This window comes from Chlamydotis macqueenii, chromosome 20 (assembly GCF_036417535.1).
Source record: "Chlamydotis macqueenii isolate bChlMac1 chromosome 20, bChlMac1.mat, whole genome shotgun sequence".
Lineage (NCBI taxonomy): Eukaryota > Metazoa > Chordata > Aves > Otidiformes > Otididae > Chlamydotis > Chlamydotis macqueenii.
The window spans coordinates 8,005,596-8,027,858 of record NC_141575.1 but is presented as its reverse complement, the minus strand read 5'-3'; the positions used below and the strand labels follow the sequence as shown (position 1 = coordinate 8,027,858).

At 47.6% G+C, this 22,263-nt stretch overlaps 1 protein-coding gene across 1 annotated transcript in view; it reads right to left on the bottom strand.

The window, feature by feature from the left end:
* BRINP1 (BMP/retinoic acid inducible neural specific 1) overlaps nt 1-22,263 on the bottom strand; it is an 85,478-nt gene that overhangs the window by 39,123 nt on the left and 24,092 nt on the right. The window contains exon 2 of the mRNA XM_086763690.1: nt 18,617-18,884. Within this exon, the coding sequence (XP_086619816.1) occupies nt 18,617-18,834 (218 nt within the window). The 5' untranslated portion in view covers nt 18,835-18,884. The remainder of the gene's footprint in view (nt 1-18,616; nt 18,885-22,263) is intronic.

Here is a 22,263-nt window from a genome sequence, read left to right as displayed (position 1 = left end):
TGCACATCTGAGCCTCTGCTCGGCAATAATGAACTGGACCCCAGAATTCTGAAGCATATGCATATGTATATATTTATCTACTGAACAAAACAACAATATCTGCAACGCTTTTTATTTGCCTTCTGGGTTTTGAGATTTAAAGACTCACATTTTCTGGCTTTTCTTTGCAATCCTAAAAGACAGCCTATTCTTATTTTTTAAATGGAAGTTGTGAGTTATACAATAATATGATTCAAGCCTGGAGTACTTAAAGAACACAGAAAAAAAAAAAAAGCTAGTATGAATCCCTTAACTCTTACGAATATTGGAGGAAAAAGTATTTAAAAATCGGTGCAGTCTGGTAGAAAGTTGGTCCCAACATTTCCTGCCGCTGACCAGAAATCTCACAACTCCCAGCACCCGAGCAAGCGTCAGGAGGAAGGAGGGCAGGTCAAAGTCTGCCTGCTTGCCGTGGGATGGGTAGTTATCCCCTGGGGTACAGCCCTACCCCCTCCTGGCCAAGCTAAACTGCCAGATCAGCCGAGATGCTGCAGGATGCTTTTAAGCACTCCCCTCCACGCTGAGGCACTCAATTTTCCTCTTTCTCCAGCTCTTTGGTGGAAATGATTCCCCTCTTCACGCCTCCCAGCCCTCCTTTCTGTTTTTCTCTCCCCCCGCTGTAGCGTTGGGCAGTACAGATTTGGGGTCCTGCAGACCGTATTCTTGTGTCAGGCTGTGGAACCCGATACAAACTTCAACTTGTTCAGGGCAGGGGCTGCTGCAAGCCTGATGGCGGGGTTGGGGGGCGAGAGGCATCCCAAAACTGCCTACAGCGGAAGGGATCAATTATACGGCCCTGTGCAAGAGCATCACCCAGAGGCCTCCCCAAAAAGTGCATGTTTATCTCAAATACTGTCTCTGCAGCAGAGCTGCTTGTCCCTGCTCCTCATGCTGTCACTTACAGAGCCCAGTGTCGGTGACTTTGCTGATGTCCGGACAGCAGAAGCAGCAACTCCACACCAAGCTGTCTTCTCGAGCTCTGATAGTGCTCCTGACGTAACTTACTCCCACCAGGAGATGGACTGGGTTGGGTGTTCCCGCTTCTCTCAGCCTCGCCCCCCCGCTCGCCAGTCTCTCCTTGCCCCACTTATCCCGGTGTTTGGAAGGGCAGGTGGTGGCTGCATTTAAAGCCTCAATCTTCCTGCGCACTGAACCGTCGCGAGCCGCGCACTCATCAGCAGTGCCGAGTTTCACTGACTGATTGTTTTCTGATTCCGTTTGGCATTTTATCCTGGCCGCATAGAAAACTTATTACAAAATCATGTTTGCGTTCCGTAGATTATATCTGGGGCTCGCTGCGGCGGGAGCGCGAAGCATGACGGAGTCGGGGGGGCACGGCTGACAAGAGCCCCTGCCAAGGTGACAGAGGCCAAACCGCGGCGCAGGCACGGCGTCTGCCAAGAGGAAAACTGAAGCCCCTCGATTGGCCCCAGGATGTCCTGGGGGTCATTTAGCTGTTGCAATGCTCCTGACCGGATCCGTGCCACACGCCACAAATAAATGTTCTAAACACAGATTAGTTTTACATCAGATGACGGCAACAGTCCCTGCTGCTATTAAAAATCTGTTAGTCTTTCCCCCAGAGAGCCCCAGACTAGTGCCTGCCATCCAGTTGCACCTGAATCAAGCCCATCAGCCTGTGGTAGAACTCATAGAATTATTATTCAGAATTATTCTGTTCTGGGAGCAGCCAAGGCCTGGGACATGCAGTCTGCAAAGCGACCACCCATACTGTCCTAGGGGTTTAGGACCATAATTCTGTGCCTGGCAGAGTGGGAGATGGGACACTGAGATCCTGGAGGGTCCTTTTAGTTCCTCGGATTGTGATACCAGATGCTAAAGCCTCTCTGTTCTTCCACCATCTTCCATGTGAGGTAAAAAATCAGTCTCCTGCCAGACCAGCTAGGCACGGCAGCAGAAGAGATGCTCTGAGTTGTGTATGTCACAGAAATAAAGGCAACCATCCTTTTCTAACCATGCTTTTTCCATCTTCCTCCCAGCTACATTCCCCGAGTGCCTCCCAGCAATGCACAGAGCAGTATGACTAGGATCTGACTGGTGGCATTCAACCTTCTTCCCTTGGCGTCTCTCTTGGGGAGAGCTAAACGTGTGGAGCAGCATCTTCTCGACTGCTTGACACAAACCAGGAAAGGTGTCCACAGGAAAAGGCCAAGTAGGAACACAGGGAAAGCATCAACTCTGGAGAAACAACCAGACACGGCTTGTTGGAGAGGTGGAAAAATGTTACAGCCTCCCTCTCTCCAGAGTTGTTTCTGCTCTTTAAAACATGCATTTCGGGAGGTGGAGAGGGGTCCTCTCTTTCCCCCATCCCTGAGCACAGAGAGATCTGCTGGATTTGCCTGCTCGCTGCCACTGCCCATCTTGGAGCAGGTGGTCCCCCCTCCTTCACACGTTGCGGATGCTGGTGGTGCAAGAGTCTTCACATCACTGGGGCTGGCCATCTGGAACAACCTTCATGTATCTCTCCATCTCATCGACTCTATTCCATTTCAGTCTCAGTTGAAATTGTGTCTTTTTTCTCTCCTCCCTTGCCTGTGACTCTCTTATTTTCTCCCTCATACTCTCTCTGCTGCTATATATGATTTATTCTCGGTGACTGTCCTATTTAATGCTGCAAAACGGTTGGGGAGATGATTTCTCTGGACGATGCTGCAGAAAGCAAGGGGGTCCTGTCATTTACCCATCACAATGGAGCTGACTAAACACGTCCCAGCATCGTGGGAGATGGAAATCTCACACCAGCACCCTGGACTCTGCCGCCCAATCCAGTCAGGAGCACAGTGTCACACAAGGCCACAATGCCTTGGAGAAACTGTCAGGGAGATGCTTACAGGGACTTCTGGCTAAAGCAAGCAGCCTTCAGAGACAGACCGGGGGGTTCCTCTCCTCGCAGTGAGCTTTGGGCATCACTTCACTCCAAAAGACTGAACGCCTTTTCCTGGAGGAGCAGTCTGGGATGTTACACATGCCGTTGTAGAATTCATACAGGGCAGAGCATGTTCCCGAGAGCCCACGGGTCCTAGGGTCTCACCGTTTCTGGAAACCCTGGGATCTGCAGGAGTCAGATCCGCAAAACACGATGAGTCTGTGAGGCTTCTTCCTACATTGGGATTTTTTATCACGCGAACACCACACTGCAGCTGGTTCTGGGAAGGCCTCTGCCCACACACTAAATAAATTCTGGTGCGGTGCGCTGCTTCTCTATGGAAACCGTACCCTGCATCTCTCTCTATAGGGTTTTTCTAATTTCAGGCTCCATAATAAATTAACGAGAAGATGTTTTCTTTACACCAACCATAGGAGAGACTCTCTTCTGTACTCGATTAATCTTTAGTGATCTATATTAAATATTTATCTGAAGAAACGAGGCCTGGATTGCAGCAACATTTTCTATTATGAGACTTTATCATATCAAAAGATATTTTCCTGGCACTGACTCCTTCGTATATACCCAGACAGAATTTCCGATGGAAGGGCACCCTTTTTTTTTTTTTTTCCTTTCTCTCCTAGTGACCTTTTCCCTCCATAACAAGCTGCTGATATGTTAGAATTTACTGGGTTATAAACATTTTTTATCGAGTAGGAGGAAGCTGGGTGATTTGGCACAAGCTTCCCTAATAAAACCCAGGGGAGAGGCTGTGATGTTTGACACCAATAAAGGCAGGGAAGAAGTTGCAGCCTTCTGGGATGCTGGTCATGAATGACAAGGGGAGTCAGTGAGCGTCGGTCACGTTGCTTCGCTCTGCTGAGGCACTTCTGGAAGGAGGCCAGCTTGTTGGCATGGGAGAGGGAGCTGGGGGGGAGCTAGTAAAGGGCCTCTCTGTTTTTCCCAGTGTTACCGAAACTGTGTGATCTATCACACGGAGCAGTGAGCTGGGATTCCCAAACCCTCTTTTCCTACAACTGGGAGGTGGAGAGACACGAAACAGTTGAGATGTCTAAGGAGGGACGAGCATCTTGGTATTGGGTTCAGGCACTGGTCCTACAAGAACATGGAGAATTAAGATCATAGTTCAATCTTGAATCTGTGGTTGAATTTTCCTGAGACAGACCTAGTGTTGGCTATAGATAAACAGAATTATATCTATTTTTATTGAGGTAGTGTCGAAAGGAAACCCAGACACAGGACTCTGCTTGTGGTACCAGGTGCTGAACAACAATGCAGCTAAAAAGAGTTCACCAAGAGCTCACAACCTCATACGTCTCTGCCTCCCAAGGGAGTGGTGATTTAAACTGGTCAATAACTAACTCATTCCACAAAAGCCTGAATAAATCATCTGATGACTAGATATACACACACATTATAAATGTTTAGTTCTGATAATATATGACTGAGCTGTTATTTTGACAAATAGCTAGTGAATAATATATTTGATGAACTGCATAATTTTTTACTAATGATTAATTTATTCATTCGAAACAAACAAACAAAACCCAGCCTTTTCCTCAGTTATCGTAAGGAACCCTAAGTAATGGCTGCAAAGAGCTTTGAGATCCCCAGGTGAGCTGGGTCTGTTATTTCTCCTTTTATTATTGTGTATTTCTAGTGATTTATTACCAGGGATCATAAATCCATGTCTCCTCTTACGGACAGCCTCATTTAAAATTGTGACAGATCCTGTTCAAAAGCTCCTGATTTTATAATGCCCACTAAAATCTCCGGGAGTTTGGCATTTAGGGAGTTAAGTACCCACGTAAAGGGCTTAAATACCTTTTCTAAGTCTGGGCCAAGGTCATCAGAAACATCGTCTGCTTCTCCTGTCTGGAGACAGAAGTGTTGTGGTTGGGGACAGTTTTGGTAGGATTGCCCTGGCTGTAGTTCTCCCTCTCCCTCGCTCTTAATCCCGTTCAGAAATATAATTTCTGTGAGTTCACAGAGAAGATAAAGGACCAAAGAGCTTCCTCAGAGCTTTTCTGCAAAGGCGGACTGATTGATTACAGATTGGACGCTGCTCCAACTTCCTTTCCTAAATGAAAAATTGAGAGCTCTTAAAAATTGAATAAAATATGCCGTTCTGAGAAGGATTTCCACTGGCAGGAGCACAATAGGAGGTAGTAGTGAGCTGCTCAATATTTCTGTGTGTGCTGGCTAATCCTTTACTACTCGGTCCCTTTGCACTGTCCCTGTGGCACCTGATGATAACTCATCTGTAATTGGTAAGGGCTTCAGTTTTGTGTCTCCAGACAAAGCTTAAATCGCTCACGTTTGGGAGAGCTCCGGCTTCAGTTGTGGCTGAAGCTGTCCAGGAGATTATTCCTTTTTGTAGCTACTTTCAGGGCTGCAGAATCTGGCTGTGTTCCATGCTGGAAGAATCTGGAACAGCTTGTAATGTTTTCACTAGGCAAAATTTAGTCAAAATAGCTCATTTCTTAGATCTCTTTCGCCATAGCCACCAGTGGCCAGAGAGGCTGGGACTTCAAAATGTGGTGAATCCAATTCATCAGCTTGAAACACTATACTACTAACAAAATAAAGCATTTTGACAAAACCTTACTTTGACGAAAATATTCTTCTACTTTACCGAGACAATTTTATTACGCTTAAAATGCAAAGACTTTGCCGTGCTGTCATCTGCCCTTCACCATCCTTGTAGGACCACCACAGATCTGCTCCCCTTTCAGTGCAGTCCCCACCACTATGGGTGAAAATCCCACCCCAGTGGTACAAACACTCTGACAGGATGCTGAGCTACTTCTGTTCCAGCTAGCAGACAGCAGTTGTGCACATAAAATCTTTACCTTTGGATTCTCAACCACAATCGTACAGGAGACAGTCACCAATGGTGCCGATGTTTTCAAGTGGGGAGATAAAGCATTGTCCTTTTTTAAAAGATACGATGCATATATCTCAGTCCCCAGGAGTGAAAACAATTAATTTATTTTTATGACTCTTCTGTAGAAGAAAATTAAGTCCAAATACAGTTCACAGTTATCCTGTAAGCTTGTTATATAGTAGCATTCAGCCTCTTCCACACTCAAGAGCTGGTAGGACTTCAGTATTCATGACTCTCCAACTGAATGTGGACAGCCTGAATAAACAGCTCTGTGGAGGGCAAGCCCACCACTTAACGGCAACGGTAGCAATCCCCCTTCATCTTATCACACCAGCATCCCTGTCTTTGTGTGTGTGCAGATATTCCAGGAATAAAGTGCCCCTGAGTGGTGTATGCACCTCATAGAAACACTGGAGCAAGTTTTTTCAACATCCACGGGCTTTTCTGCTCTTTCAGAACAATTAAATTCATTTGAGATTATCAAACAATTAGCAAAACGCTAGTTCTGGCATTGCTAACATATTCACATGTGTCTGTTCGGTGTGCAATCGTGTGGTAGGATGGAAGACTCTAGAATATATTTCTCTCTGGGTTTCCAATGCTATTGCTCTGCGGCTTGCTTTCCCTGCTTATGCATGCTGACGAGATTTACTGTTATGAATTGCCCCACAAAACTACCTTCAAACTCAAATTTAATAACCTAAGTATTATGAAGATCAATATTATGGCTATTCTCATTCATATGATTAGCACTAATATAATTTTGGGAAATATTTATGCTGCAGTAGTGGCTAGAGACCTGGATTAAGAGGAGATCCTCAGCATCTATACGGAAGAAAAGACACTGTTCTCTCCAGCTGTGTACTGAAGTGCAATACTCAATCTCCAAGTCTCCACGGGTTTGGATATTTTATGTAAGTTATCTAATAAGATAACAAACCAGCCCGACAATCCCTACAGCCATATTGCTAACTATTTGAAAATCATGAGTCAGGCTCCAAAAAAGAATTAAGAGATTGGTTTTAAAATTCATGAGAGTTTTAAAATCTGATAAACTTCAGGGTTTTTTTTTCTTTTTTTTTTTTTCCTTCTGCTTTCTGAGTATGTAGGAGTCGCATTATCAAGTTTTCCTCTGCAATTATGAGGGCTGTAAACTTACTTTTAAAACTGAGTTGAGACTCTTACATAATCACAGGACTCCAAAAGTGTGGGCTTTGAAGAGACACTAAATAGTCTTGAGATACGGTTCATCATGTGACTCGGCAACACTCGCCTGCTGAATCGGTACGGCACAGATTTCAAATATCAAACGCTCCCAAGAAACAGTCGGGAGTCTTTTACTGGCGGGAGGGGGGAATCTGAGACTTTCACAGCCTGAATGGGGGGTAAGGGGAGGAAAACAGGGGGATGGAAGACGAAATGCAAGGAGAACGTATTAGTTTGGTGGGGACTCTTCATTTAGCTTTAACCAGAGATCAAGCTAACAAGCTTCTTTTCTCATTCCTGTCTCTCCTGCTTGCTCTTAACCATGCAACACGCAGCTCTCCCTGCGTACCAAGCTCTCTTATTAGCCTTGCCCAGGCTGTGCGCCTGCGCTCCCCTGGGAGAGCCCCAGACATTTGGAGAGGAGTAAAAAGTAATGTTCTTTCCGAGTTTTTGCTCAAGAGCTAGAAGCTAACACTGAAATATTTAATCCTGAATACTCAATAGACAGGTTTTCCTTTGCTGAGAGGGAAAGAAGCAGTAAAATGAGCAAAAGCAAAAAAGCAAAATGAGGTTGGGCAGGGATGCACAGATAATGAAAACACCTTTACCCTCCCAATGTAATGCCTGGTTTCACCTCGTCCTTTCTTCCACCTCCAGGTAGCTGTGGGGACGCAGTGTCCCTCACCAGTCAGCATTTGCATCCCCATCCAAGCTGAATTCCCATCCTCACTCATGGGAACGAGAGGCTGTTGCAATATCAGGCATATTTGAGCCTCCAGAGCCTGGTGTGCAGGCTGGGAGCATAGCCATCAGATCAGGTTCTTCTTCAATGAACCTTGCCAAAGGTGTATCCCTGTGAGATGGAGAGCATCCAGAAACTTCTCTAAAACATCTAGTTCCTCCCTGTCCTTGCTAAAACTGATGGCAGGAGAAAGAACAGCACAGGGTTTTGGGTCAGCACGTGTTGAAGGCTTGCATGCCATATAGATGTAAAAAAGGAGTCCCTTCAATTTGAGCTGAGGAACTCCAGGAGGCAAAAAAAAGCCTCCTGCCATAATCCCAGATCAGAGGATTTCCACGTTGCTGCTTACCAAGTGCCGCGCGCCATCGGCACAATTCAGCCTGCGGGAACGCAGCAGCGGTTGGCTGGCTCTTGCCACCTCTAGAAGATGGCTGCTCACACGTAGAGGCTGTGCTAGTGTAAAATCTGGCCCTGCAAGGCTGCGTGAGAGCCATGTACAGCAAGGGAAGGCACGTTGGTGTAATTCTGCCATAGCACAGCTTTTATGGAAACTCTCCCCTTCTCCAAGCAAGCGCTTTCCTTGCAAGCAGAAGCACAAGCGGCCCTGCCCTGATTGGGAATTTGATGTAACGGCTTCGTCTCCGGGTGCTTACCCCTCTGCTGGGAGCCGTCTGCACATTAAAGCAGATGTTGGTTGCACTCGGGTCACGTTTCCAAGCTTTCTTTTGCAGCCGTAAGGGCTAGAGACTCTTCCCTCCCTCCCCGCACTCGTTTCTTAATTAAAGCTTAAATTCTGATGTCGTCACATGATTGTAGGAGCAGAGCCCCAGGCAGGCATTTAGTGCTCTGTGTTGTCAGCGGGACTTTGATTTAGAAGCACAGCAGATACTTTAGGGAATCCCATCCCTGCGCTAGGCCCCAGCTCTGCCCTGCTCGTGGCTGCCGGTGTCAGTTCCCAAGGTTTGCCTCTCCAGGCAGGTGCTGGAGAAGGCCGGAGGCTTTCCCACGCCGCAGAGTATGGGGACGATGGGGAGGATCTCCATCCTGTTGCAACGGAGAGCCAGGCAGCTGCGAGGAGCCTGGCATGGAGGGAGGAGGAGGAGGAGGAGGCAGTGCCTGCCTAAAGCCTTGGCTGTGGAGTGCCTCCAGCCCAGACAGCTCGGTGGATGCGAATACCGCTGCGACCCGAACTCCCATCCCTACCCCTCTCCTTCCCTCCCTCTCAGTATTTCTCACCTGATGGGATGTATTTAACCAGCAAAAACCACTCCCTGGGGAAGGGAACTTCACTGGGGCTTCCTGTAAATCCTTTGTGGTCACTGCGTCAGCAGCGGAAGGCTGCAAAGTGCTGCGGACGTGAAATTGGGTCTGAGCGCCTGAAACAGAGCTTCCAGACTTGGTCACCAGCGAACAGCATCCCTGGTAGACAGACCTGGCAGCCTGAATGCTGCCTTCAGCCCGTTCCCCGGGAGCAGAGTGGGTACCACCTGCCCAGGGCTCTCTGTGGAGGATGCTGAGGCTGCACCGAGCCGCTTACGTGCTGCGTCAGCCCCTCACCAGCCACACATGCGCTGCGGCACACGGAGGAACCACTGGCTCCGCACAGGCATATTTGATTTCACACTGCCTGGAGAGGAGATCCTGGCAGAAAGAGCTGACCCAAACCCTTCTCCCTCCCTGCTGTGGGCAAAGCCAATTTCCTAGGTTTCTTTTCAGAGGTGTCCTTGGGTTCTGTACCTGAGCTTAGTAGTTCAACACGGGAAGCCAGTCTGGATGGCTCCGACTGCCCCGGTGGGACGCATCTTGTTCCATTTACAGAGGCTGGTGGGTGGCAATCAGCAAAAAAGAAATGAAAAAAAAAACTTTCTGGAACCCAAGGGAAACATTAGAGGGAACCAGAAATAGAAAAACCCCTATAACAGGTACAGTCATGCCATCTCCCAGTGCTACTGGTGCCAGAACAAAATTATTCCATGCATCTAACAGGACGACTTTTTTTTTTAATGTAACAGCTTCTCTGCTGAAACAAGCATCTGCCTGATTTAAAAGCAGAATTAATAATCTGCTCACAAAAAAAAAAAAAAAAAAAGAGTGAAGGCTTCTCCTTGGCTCGTTAGCCTTTAAATACACTCCCAAGCCACTGGCCCATTGTCTGAAGAAATCTGCTGTGAATGTGCAGAGTCATTGCTGTCACAGCGTGCGAGCGGTCTCGGGAGGCTGGTGGGGTGAGGCCCCACTCTGTTACACAGAGGGGGAAAGATCCCCTCACCAAGACAGGTCTCAGAGGGGGCTGCCTAGACAGCTCCCTCCTAGCCCAGCGGGACACAGATCTCTTTGGAAAGGTTCAGTGACTAAAAATATTTGTCTCTGCTTGGATTTGTTTGGAGCACAGTTTAAAATATTTCATGCTGGATTCAGAAAGGGAATTTTTGCGCTTGAGCGTGCGACTCCGTCGAACGATGCTCAAGCTCTGCCCACCTCCGTGGGTCAGGAGGCAGGGTACCCCGGGTAGCAACGTGCCTTTCCAGCCGCACAGCTCGTGTGCATGCCTTTCTCCAGCGGAACTGACATGTCCCAACTACAAGCACCCTATCAGAATGTATGAACTTATCAACTTATCAAGAAGGGCTTCTGTGCCCTTCCCCATGGCCTGGGCGTGAGCCGCTGCCTTGAGATGAGGGTCTGCCCTTCCCCAAAGCTTGGCCAGATGCTTTGTTCCCGTATCTTAGCAGCTATGAGCACATCAAAGGCCGGTGCCGTCTATCCTTCCATTAGCCCTCTGTTCTCCAGAATATCAAAGCGAAGGAGAGGTGTGTCCCTCTGTCAAGCCCTCGCTGTCTGAACCCAAATGCAGCCAAAGCGGCTGCTCCGACAAGGGCCAAGCTCCTCATCTGCTCAGCCCGGCACTCCCAGGACCGAGCGCTCCGCAGCCCAGCCTGAGCCCTGCCATCCCCCACTCGTGCCTTTATCCTGCTTTATGCAAATATAGTAAAAGCCTCCCATGCGCAGGGAGACGCATTATGCAGGGAATGTGACAACACTGGTCCCTGAACTGCATGAAGAATGAAGGTTGTGGCTGAAGGAGAAGCTGCGCGATGGAACGGGCTGGCGTACGCCCGGCACTGCGTGACTCCTGTTTGCCAAGCTGCTGTGCTGGAGCTGGTGAGACAGGAATGTAAATTGTGGCTCTCTTGTAAAGTTGCATAAACTTGTCGTAATGTCATTTTTAGATTAACATTTACATTGACGAGAACACTAGAAGGCTTCATTGTTTACATGCACTATGGAAATAAATTTAAATTTTTGGTTTACACACATTTATTTACAAGGCACTTACTGATTACAAACCAATGTACATCACTCGTTTACATGCATAATATAAACTACGGAGATTTTGCATTTTTTGCCGTGCAATGCTGTTCGGATTTCCATTGTTCATTCCACACAGAGGCAAGAGCCTCCTTTCATCTCAGCTCCCTCTGTCCTTCAATTGCTGCGCTGCCTCTCCTAAAAAAGCCTTGCCTCTGACTGGAAAACATAAAAGTTGATGTCCCCTTTAAACTGGTAGCATAAAATCCTAATAGGAAAACCTTGTCAGCAGAACTTCAGCGTGACTAAAAAACCCAAAGCAAAGATTAAAAAGCCTAACAGTGCCTATCAACTTGTACCAGTGCAAAGCATCACCTTAATGATGTTTGAGAAGAACCTTCACGGTGCTGTTCTGGATGCTTCAGGCATCCAGACAACTGGAACAGGGCTGAAAACTAACCAGGATTTGTGTATGAGGGAGGAACTATGCCTGCACCCGAGCTGTACCACTTATCTCAGTCAGTAGCACCCAGGTCTCAGCATCCAGCTTCGTTTTGAAGAAGTATGAAGTTCCCAGAGCAAAGCTGCAATCCAACTGCTCATCGTGGCTGTGCCTCCCTCACCCAGCAGTGCTGGGGAATTTCATCTTTTTTTTTTCCTTTATCCTAAGATGCTAAAAGCTCAACCCAAGGGAAGTCAAAGTTGAACCCTGGGGAATTTTAAGATTTCAAAATCACAGAGTGAAAAATAAGGACAGCCAGTTTGTGGTTTGTTTTGTTTTTTTCTCCTTCCCTATTTCAAGGACACAAAAAATACTTGCAAATTCAACATAAATTGAATGAGCAAGTTGAAGAGCAAACAGCTAAACAAAATACACTCAAAATCAAAACGTTTCCCTTTCGATGTTTTCTAAGTGGCATTGGTTGACTTTGTGTTTTGAGGTGAACTTTTATGCCTTAAAAATTGAAAAAAAGATAGTTTTTCACTGGATTAATAAAATGAAAACAAACAGCAAAGCTGAACCCTTTCATTGAGCCTAAAATGAAATGTTGAACAACTGAAAAGTTGAACAAACATCCATTTCAGATCAACCCTTTTTTAATGTTGCTTTTGTTCCATACAACCAGTGAAGCACAAAATCAATTATTTGTACAGCTCTAGTGACCAGTAGATTAAATTCAGTGCAATAGAGAGGCAGCAAAAGGAGTCAATGAGGAGTGGAGAGATGGGAGAAGAAAAATGGATTGAAAAAATGGTGGAAGCCACTCTAATAGATATTGTCTCTGCCAAAACTTAGCATACATTTTTCACAGGCACTTTAATACAACTCTAATCCACACTGCTGCTGAAAACAGCAGGCTCACCAGTCCCTTAGCCCCGCTCCTGCCTCCATCCACACAGTCCTGTCCCTTTACTGTCACCTCATCACACAATGAATAAGACCGGAAAAGGGATCTAGTTGAAAATTATTTTTTTTTCCCTCCCTTTTTCTTGCCAGATTAGTTTTCTGCCAGATCAGCTGTGGAAATTGCAGGTTTGCATGAAACCTGCCTGGAAAGTCTGGTCAGGAAAGGCAAAACTTCTCCAATAGAAGCTGCTAAAAACAGTGATAGAAACCTCCCATTCACTGGCCAGATTGTCCAAGTCCAGTGCCTGAGTGTAGGGGTTGCAGTCTGCTTTTGCTTGGAAATAATAAAACTTACAACGCTCCCAGCCAGACAAGCACGGCAAGCAGCCTTAGAAACCTTGGTGCTGCGTACGCAGGTCCTGGGGCAGCGGGAGGTGCTGGATATGCTATAACAGATTCTGCACCCAATAAATTGGTGAATTTTCCTTGAAGTCAACTGCTTCATGTATTTATGTCACAGAGAATCTTCCTCATTGTTTTTAATTTGTGGTGCCATAAAGCTTTGAAAGTTTTGTGAGACCAAATTTTTTTTTCTCCTTTTTAATTTTTTTTTTCTCTAAGGGAAAATGTAAGCAGCAGAACAACATACGCATTTCTAAGTCAACTGTAGCCTGTGCTACGTGCACAGCAAAGATCCTCGCTTCATGATAATTCTCTTCCTCTTCACCGAGGGAATGACACATTTAGAGAGCACGTAGCTGCTCAGATTTGTGGGTTTTCTAGGACTAAATAAAAATCTCTAGCATGGCCGAATGCATTCAGCAGCGCAAATCCCTTTACGAGCACCCAGTTTAGTGTCCACTCTGAACTGGAGAAACAGGGAAATCGCAGCAATGTTGGCCAGATGGGACCCTGGGGGTCCCTAATCCAGCCTCCCACTCGAAGGAAGGCTATCGCCAGCTCTTCAGCACATCAGCTGTGGCTTTGTCCAGCCAAGCCCTGAAAACCACCAAGGATGAAGCTACACCTCACCTCTCTATTAACCGGTCTCAGTCCGGAGACAAAAACAGCTGAAACAATTTTTTGAGGGGAAAAAAAAACAAAAAAGATTTTTTTCCCAGGCAGCATCCCAACCAATATACAGTTAGCTTGTGCAGCCAGTTACACACAACCTTTCCTGTCTCAGGAGCCGTATTCCTTTTCCCTATATCCAGGGACCTTACCGTAACGTGTGTAGTAAGCAATCAGTTTTGTCCTGTCACTCTGCAGGCAGAGGAATGGGAGAGGGGTGGCTGGTTTATTGTCACATCCCCCACTAAGTTTTTAATCTGTTGGTGCATTTTAACCAGACTTGGCGGCGGTCTCAGAAGTATTCTGTATTTGCAGGTTCCATGAAATTAGGCAGCCTCTAAATGGTCCCACTGCAGGAGAAGTTGCAAGGCGAGCAGATCTCCTTTCTATACCCCAGGGTTTCCCTGCGCTTTTACACAGAGAGCCACATTTCCCTGTCCCTACAGTCATTCCAGAAAATGGAATTAAACTCTCACACGTGGAAAAACCACATTTCTTCTTGCACATGCACGTTTACCCTTCCAGCCCCGTCTGATCATCCGCTCTATATCGCTGTCGTCCCTTACCTCCAAACGTCTTGCAGCATTTAATTAAGTCTGCCCAGCAACGCAGAGCAGGCAAATGCTGTCATCTCCCATTCTCATGGGGATGCAGAGGGAACCGAGGCACGAAGTGAGCTTACCCACAGCCACACCGTAAGCTTGGGGCAAAAATACAGCTCCTGCCTGTATTACCTCTTGCCCAGTCCGGCTGTGGGTCCCTCTTTCCAAGGCGGTGTGTCCTTTCCCTGCCTTGCTGTAGGAAAAGTGGCAGTGGCAGCCTGTCCACCTCTGTGGACACCTCCCGTGTCTCACCTCTGACATTGAACAACAAAGTCTCACTTTTTCTAGAAAATCTTTGTATTTTCTAGAATTTGCTTAAACTGAGCAGCATCATTAGCTGGTATCTCTGTGTCAGTGCCTGGCTATTTGCACAGTGCATTCAAGTGCTCGGTCTACTGTTCTTGCTTTGCCTTATAGCTAAATAATCAGTTTTCTGGGAGAAGAAAAAGGACAACACAACAATTACTTCAAAGAAGTGGACTGAAGTTGTTAACTAACTACTGTCTCGCGATAACAGGGCTGTTTTCTGGTCTGAGCAGTGCCCGAGTCCCAGAGCCAAGCTGAGCTTCATCTGCTTCCCAGCCTTCGTGCAGTACGGAGTACCCAAAGCTCTCTTGACTAGGAACAACAACAAGGATGGTGATAATGAATATTCAGACATCCCACAAACCACTCTCAGCATCTGCCATCCTATCTGCATTAGCATCAGAGTGCACAGATAATGATCAAAGCAGCATTTTCCTGCCAGAGGCCCCCCTGAACCAGCCTTATTAGTATGAATCGATGCTGATTAATGTGCTTCCCTAATGCAATTGTATCTACCCCTACTGCCCATGATTTAATACAAAACATCTCCCCCTTTGCGTGCCTTCCTACCAACAGCACACGCAGGATGCAAACCTTGACTGAGGGCACTGGGAAAATCAGCGGCCCAAGTTTTGCGAGAAAGAAACCGAAAATCTGCTAAAATGCAGTATGCAGAAGGAGGGAATGAGCCTTTAGAGAGTGTAACAGCCAACTGCCTCTCCATGCTGGGATGGTAGATCTGCATCCAGGCATCCTATGAAAAAATAGCAGCAGCTTTTCCGTTCTACGGCAATTCTGCTTATGCAGCGTATAAAATAGCCTTCCTAACCGAAACAGGCTCTTTGCTTGCTGCGGACAGACTGCTGGACTTCAGCTGTGATGGAAGGTGTTGCATGTTTTAGTTCGGTGTCGCTTCCTTTTTAAAGTCGCCTGTAAAAATGAGAAAATGCCGCATCTTGCTTTACGCTGCTGCGTAGCACTGACAGTGGCTTTATCTCTGTGGGTTTTCAGTGTAGATGACACGGTCCTACTGCGCTGTGTCCGTGCTCCCACACAGCAAGACACTGGGGAAATCACCACTAAGCAGGCAACAGGGTTTCAATTAGGGACGGGTGAGGTCCTTCCGCCTGATTTCACATCCTCTCCAAACCCTTGGTCGCTGCGGCTAGTTTGAAGTCTACTGCTAGCTGCCTTGGGAGAAGAGCAGCCATCAGGTCAAACCTCATTCAACAAAATCACACGTGCCCAAAGGAACTGTCTGCCTGAGGGACAAAGAACAAACCAGCCATCCAAAACAAGTGTAGGAGAAAAGGAACACTGAAAGAGCAGACTACACAGAAAATTCCCATGCTCCACATCAGCTGCTTTTCTAAGGAAAGGAGTGATATCCTTCATGTCGAGAATGTGCCTCCCTTGGGCTAGTCTAGCACAAAGAGCAATTGAGAGACATCATTTGGGAGGAAAGAGACTTCTGTGTTGGAATTAAGCAGCTGACAAAATCCCAACAGCTTTACAGATTCTGGAAGTCAATTTAAGGAGCCCACAAAATGAGATTTTACCCCTGTGGGTTTCAGTAAAATGATCTATTCTGGAGGGGATGTGTGCTCAGAGTCCAGCCCTTAGCTGCTGGGACTGGCTGTGGCTCCACTGACTCGCCATAGCTAGGCTGACTTTGACACACCTTAAAAAAGGCATGAGCCCAATTTTTAAGAGACTGGTTCTGCCAACAGGGCCAGATATTAAAAACAAACAACCCTCCAACATCTAGCCAGCCTCCTACGTAATGGCTCCATCTGCTCTGCTGAAGCACATGAGGTTTTCCTCTTCTCCTAAGCCAACCGTACTGGGAGCAAAAGTTAGCCCCAGAGAGAGTTTGGAGCTCAAACCACACATGGCTGGATTTCCCCAAGTCTTCAGCTCTCTCCTACAGCGTAGAGCATGGTTTTTGGCCAAGAGGTGCAGCCCTATGCGCCCTTGCAGTCTTCCCATGTCTCTGAACTTTCTACTTAAACTTTTACTTAACTTCTTCCACTGGACCTTGTCTCATCTCCAGTTTCTTTTGTGAATAATGACTTCTCCAGATAGTGACCATCTGCAAGACCCTCCTTGGACACCCACCACGCATGCAGAATGCTGCTGCTGATTTTCTCCCATGCTACAAGTGTATTTTGTAAGTGCTTTGGCAATATCCAGCAGAAATGGAGAAAAATAAATCTTTTTTCGCTTCCCATATATAAAGTTGAACAAAGATAAGCCTTCAAATTCTTACCAGTCTCCTACAAACCAAAGGGGAATTTGTTCCTCACCACATAGCAGATAAACTAGAAATTGCAGGCTTCACATACAAACAATATCTTAGTTCCTTTATAAAAGTGGGGACGGGGAAGCCATGGTGCAGGCTGCTTGCTCTGGGTGCGAATTCTCTGTCGCAGGAAACCTTTCAGGAGAGGTTGCCCACAAACCTCTGTCAGATGTGACACAGGTATGTCTGAGTCTGCCTTGGGGAAGAGGAATGGATTAAATGACCTCTCAACGTCCTTCCATGCCAGTTTCTCCATGATTCTTAGAGACAAGATCCCAGCCTTGATGGATCTCTGGCCTGACCTACAGTGACAGTTCTTGGAGGTGTCTGAACACATACATTGCATGGATTCCTCTCCCACTCCAGCCCCTGTAGACGGCTGCGGTGGCATTCAGGGCTCCTTAGCAAAGGGCAGAGCCACTGCCAGGGGCAGAGCACGGGGCAGGGATTTGCAGTCTCGATCAGAGTGTAGTGATCAGGCAGGACAGGAGGACAGCCAGGGATAACCACTATCATGAACAAAGTATTTTTGAAAAAGGCATGTTTTCTCTGCTCCTCTGTGCAAGCAAAGACAGTGAGACATCCTTAGTGGAAGCGTGGCAGCATAATTTCTAGTTTTTGGGGCTGCCTTCCCCCTGAGCTGTTTTGAAGGTTGAGGACAAGCCAGGACATTGTCTTCAACCCATGCTAACCTGCCCTAGCTCCGCAGGCTGGTGCGAGGGGAGGGGATGCTGCACTCGCTGCAGGCCATGGGACAGGCACAACTCATTTTTCTTCCCCACACACAGATGATGTCTCGCACATCGCTATTACTCTGCAAGTGCTTTTGGCTCTCTGCCCATGGGAGAACACCGCCGGCACACATGTTCTTTCTCTGCTCCCCCCATCCCCCAGCCATCACGTGTGTGTATCCGTGTGCATGTTGCCGTAGGCTATTCACCAGTACCTTCCTACCTACTAGTCTGCACAGTTGCGTTTGCAAGTGTCTTTCTGAAACACAACAGGACTAAATAATTACGTAAAGGTGCACAAATCTATCAGAGTTTTGCAGCCTCTTTAGGTTTTAGCGCAAATCTCATGACACTTGCTGGCTTATTCCCCGTCACTCCAAAGTGCTCGCTGCTTTAATAGGAGGCTCATATGAGCACCCCAGCTCTTCATGTTAAAATGAAAAAAAGAAAAGTGTGGTTTTGGATATCACAGCTAGCAAGAAGAGCTTGAAACAGGCAACAACAAAGTCTTCAAAATCTAGAAGGCAAAGGAAAATCTGAATTCTGCCTATTCTGTGTCCTTTTTTAATTGGAAGATTTTAAAACCAAGATCACAGTTGTAGGGGCGAGTCCAGCTCACACACGGAGATAATCTGCAAAGGTCTGTGGTAGGCAGCACACAGGTGAGGCTCACGCACAGCCATGTGAGAACTGCTGTCCTGATGTGTGTCTTGGCATCTTTGTGTCTGCTCTTGCCCATGTGAACCTTAAGCAGTTGGCAGTTCACCTGCATGAGCTTGTGCTCATGCTCATGTACCTATGGGCCTGGTCTGCACATAGGTACATGGATTTGATAAACATGCTTGTGAACCTGCCTTGGACCTTATCTGTCCCCACAGATGAAGTACACCCAGACCCTTGGTGTCTTTTTATCTCCACCTATGTTGTGCACATCTCCATGGCACTGCAGTGCCTTCATCTCACTCTCAGAGCATTACATCTGAGCCTTCAAAGCAATTTGCATTGCCAGCTGAGGACCAGGGAGAACCAAAGAAGTGCTTCTAGGCAGAAAGGGAACAACAATGCTCCTCCCATTGACTACAAGCCTTGAGCCCGTGGGAACCAGCTGAGGTCCCACCATCTAATGGATCAGCCAAGCTACAGGTGCTGTAGGAAACGAACGTACCTGTATATTTTATATCTGGTTGTAAATCCTTGACGATGTCTTTCCACAAAGGATAAGTAGCTCCGCGAGTGGTGGAAAGGCCCCCTGTCTGAAATAAGCCAATCAAATTCCTTGGAGACATGTTGGTTGGTAGCAGCTGGGTCCTGGTGGGAGGGCTGTACTAGTATATGGTCCCATATAAACAGGAGGTAGAGGAACTCAACAAGCCTCCAGTTCATGCTTTTCTGTCTGCCTTTTTCCTCTCATTCTTGCTCCATTCTGTGGAGTCCTGTTGAAAAAGAGAGGGAAGAGGAGGAAGGAAAGAGAGAGAGAAACGGAGGGGAGGAGAGGGAGGGGGGAGAGAAAGAGAGAGTTTTAAAATTGGAATTGCTTTGATCCTTTTGACAACTGTCTCTCAGGGTGAAAATAGACATGAAAAATCAAGTTTTAAAAGACTTCAGTCTGCCTGTGTCAGAGCTTAAAGTATTTGGCAGTGTTTTATTCATGTACCTAAGTGGTGCCTTTAACCTCCCAAGCATATATCACCTTTGAAATAACCAGGTCCTGACCTGAGACATCCTCACCCCAGCTTTTCCACCCTTTCTGTCGTGAAGTTCTCCGCAAGTGCCGCAAAGGCGAGTGAAGGCTGGGCGCAGAAGGTGGCTGCACCCTAGGCTACAACTACCCCTTTATCGTCCCTTTAATGCTGTGCCAGAGAAACGTGTCTTCTGCTTTCATGTCTCTCTGATGATGTGTAATCTATACTCCATGCAACCTGAGCAACCTATAGAGACCCAGCTCTTACTTTAAAGTGTTGCCAAAAAAGAAATAAAACAAAATAATTACCCAGGCTTCAGCGACAAGCACATGCGGACACACAGACACCCACACGGCTGTGAAATCCTGCCAAACTTTGAGAGATAAAAATCACCTCAACCTGCTTTCCTGCCCGGGTGTTTGGGGGGGGTGCGTCTGGTGGAGGGGGAGAGGGTCTGTTCCTGTTTCGATTACAGTAGGACTCCAGGCTCTTCCCAAGATCAAGGCTCCGCGGGGCGACATGCTGAACGTGCATATTCAGTGTGGGAGATTTACAGGGGAGCTTACGGGGATGCTTCACACCACCCGGCACAGGGCACGCTGTGGCTCGTGTGATGGGAGAGCGGTTGTCCCGCTGCACCCGCCCGCCAAACGATGGCTGCAGACAGCCCTGCTACGAGCCAGCTCCTCTCCCCGATGCGTTAACAGCTAAACAGATCAGACGTGATGAGTGGAAAGGGAAACAGAGGGGTGAAATGCCTTGCCAAAGGTTACGCGGCAAGCCACGGATACAGCTGGAAGAGAGCCCTCGTCTCCTGACTCCCGTTCCCAGCGTTTCAGCCATTAGATCATCCGCCTCCGCAGTCATGCTGTTGGCACGATGCCCCGGTCCGAACGAAGCCGCGTGCTTCGTCAGTGGAAGGTGAGCGGCTTGCTTAGCTGGCACCGCATGCCTGGCGTAGATCCCCCCTACTTCTGCTTCCTAACAACAGCAGCCCACCGTGTCGGGGTGTGCTCCCCACTGCTGGGAGCTCCTGATGCTGCTCCGAAAAAGTCCTCTCCGTACTCAGGACGTGTTCCTCCTCCTGCCCACCTCCTGTCCATCTGGCTGCCTTGCTGGGTTTTGTGAGGGATGTGCCAACGCGGTGGGCATGCCCGGGCAGGCAGAGCCTGTATCCCCTGCCCTGGGAGCACAAACCTTGCCAAAAGTTATCCTGAGGACAGGCAGTACCCACCTACGTCCGCAGAATACAGTGCAGTGAGACTGCAGCTACTCTCTTCAGCAGGAGGAGTTAGGCTGTGCAGAGCTCTGCTACAGCGAGGCTTGGTGTCAGGCTGATTTGTACATCTCCAGAAACCCGGTTTTGAGTCTGAGTCCACCACAAGCACTCTGAAAGTCTGCAATTCCCAGAGAGAAAAGGTTTTGCTACGAGCATAGGAGAGGCCAAACCCTGTGATGCCAGGCGCATCTGCACCACTGCGAGACCTTGGCCGGTGTGAGCAGCACAGACCAGAGGGTGTTTGTGGCCAGTGTGGCCATCTCCTCAGCTCCAGGAGATTTCACTGGGAGTATGGCAAAGCTGCAGCCCGTGGCAGCCAGCACGCGTGTCTTCTGCGCGGGCGGACTGAACCCAGGAGTGCGACGGGGAGCACAAGTGCCGAGTGCGTGTGCACGCCGACGCGTGTGGGAGTCCGCACGTGTGCACAGCATGTGTTCGTGGAGCTGCAGTGAGCTCAGCAGCACTTGAGAAAACAGAGTTGTGTAAGTCTGGTTAAAAATGACAGTCAGCTGTTGCAATACATGAAGAAATGAAAAAAATTAAGTATGGGAAAGTCAACTAATGTTCGCTTTTTTCTGTTGGGCACATATAAACACCTTTCCAACTGCAGATGGAATATTACTGTTATTAAACCTAATGGTACCTGTAGCTCCTAACTGAGGAGGTTGTTCCTGCTCTGGAGGCATGTGTTTAATATTAGCCTTTACCACCAACTCCTGCTTCACCCAGAAATGTGGCAGCTCTCGGTGCTTCAGTCCCTCGCCTCTCAGCAAGGAGTGTTTCTATTTTACCTCACAAAACTGGGGTTGGAGAGTCTCTAGCCCCGCATTGAGGGGAATACAGCATATTCCAAGTGGGCTACAGTACAGCTCTGCTTCCAGTCACAGTGGTCGTGAACCCAAGATGATTACTGGGAAATGCTCCCAGCTACATCCCACCCTCAGCATTTCCAAATTCCAGTTCAGGAGTTCGTTTCTCCCGCTTCTCCATCCAGGCTGCTTCTCTGCCTTGCTGCTCTTTGCAGACCCACTCCGTCCCATCACAGTAAGCAGCTGCAGACTCAGCATAGTTGCCATGAGACAGGTATGCAGATTTGCTGCCAATAGCCAGAATGTTCTGTACACATTGTCCAAACCCGCTTGGTTGTCTGTTCATTAAACTCCTCCATAACTACTTCCTTCATCAGCCAGCCTGGATCAGCTTTCCTTTAAACATTTCACTTCCTATTGAATTTCTATTGCAAAGAGAGGAAGGGAGCTTTTACACACCAAAGTGGAGCGATAGCTCACCTCCAGCTCCCAGCACAGTGCAAGTGCAAACTTAAATCTGAGAAGAACCAAAATAAATGGTTTCAGAGAAATCCCAGTGTGTCTTCCCACATGCAAGCATCATACATTGGGGAAATATCAGTTTATAAAAGAGAAGAGATATTCACTAATTCCCCCCACGCACCTCTTCATCCTCCTTCCTTTCCTTTTAGGTTAGAGTCAGGATGGTTAGAGTTGTGATGGATCTTAACCTAGGGTTAAGACACGAGGAGAACGTGCCTTGAGATCACTACAAGAACTGGACACATCTCCAGTCTGGTAGCTGGGGGCTGGTGCCTGCGGCAATGGAGGACGGTAGAGCGCAATTGGGTCTAGACAACTATCACACCATCAACTTTAATTTTTTAGTAGTATCTTTTTCCCCCCTGTAGCTGCTGTAGAGATGTTGTTTCGCATTAAAGATTAATACACACCACGGGGCTGGTCCCCATGGAGGCTATAAAGCTCAGTAAAGTGGGATTATTTTGTGTCTAAGGCAATATTGAGAGGTGCATTCAGTCTAACAAGTTTGAATCCGAAATTA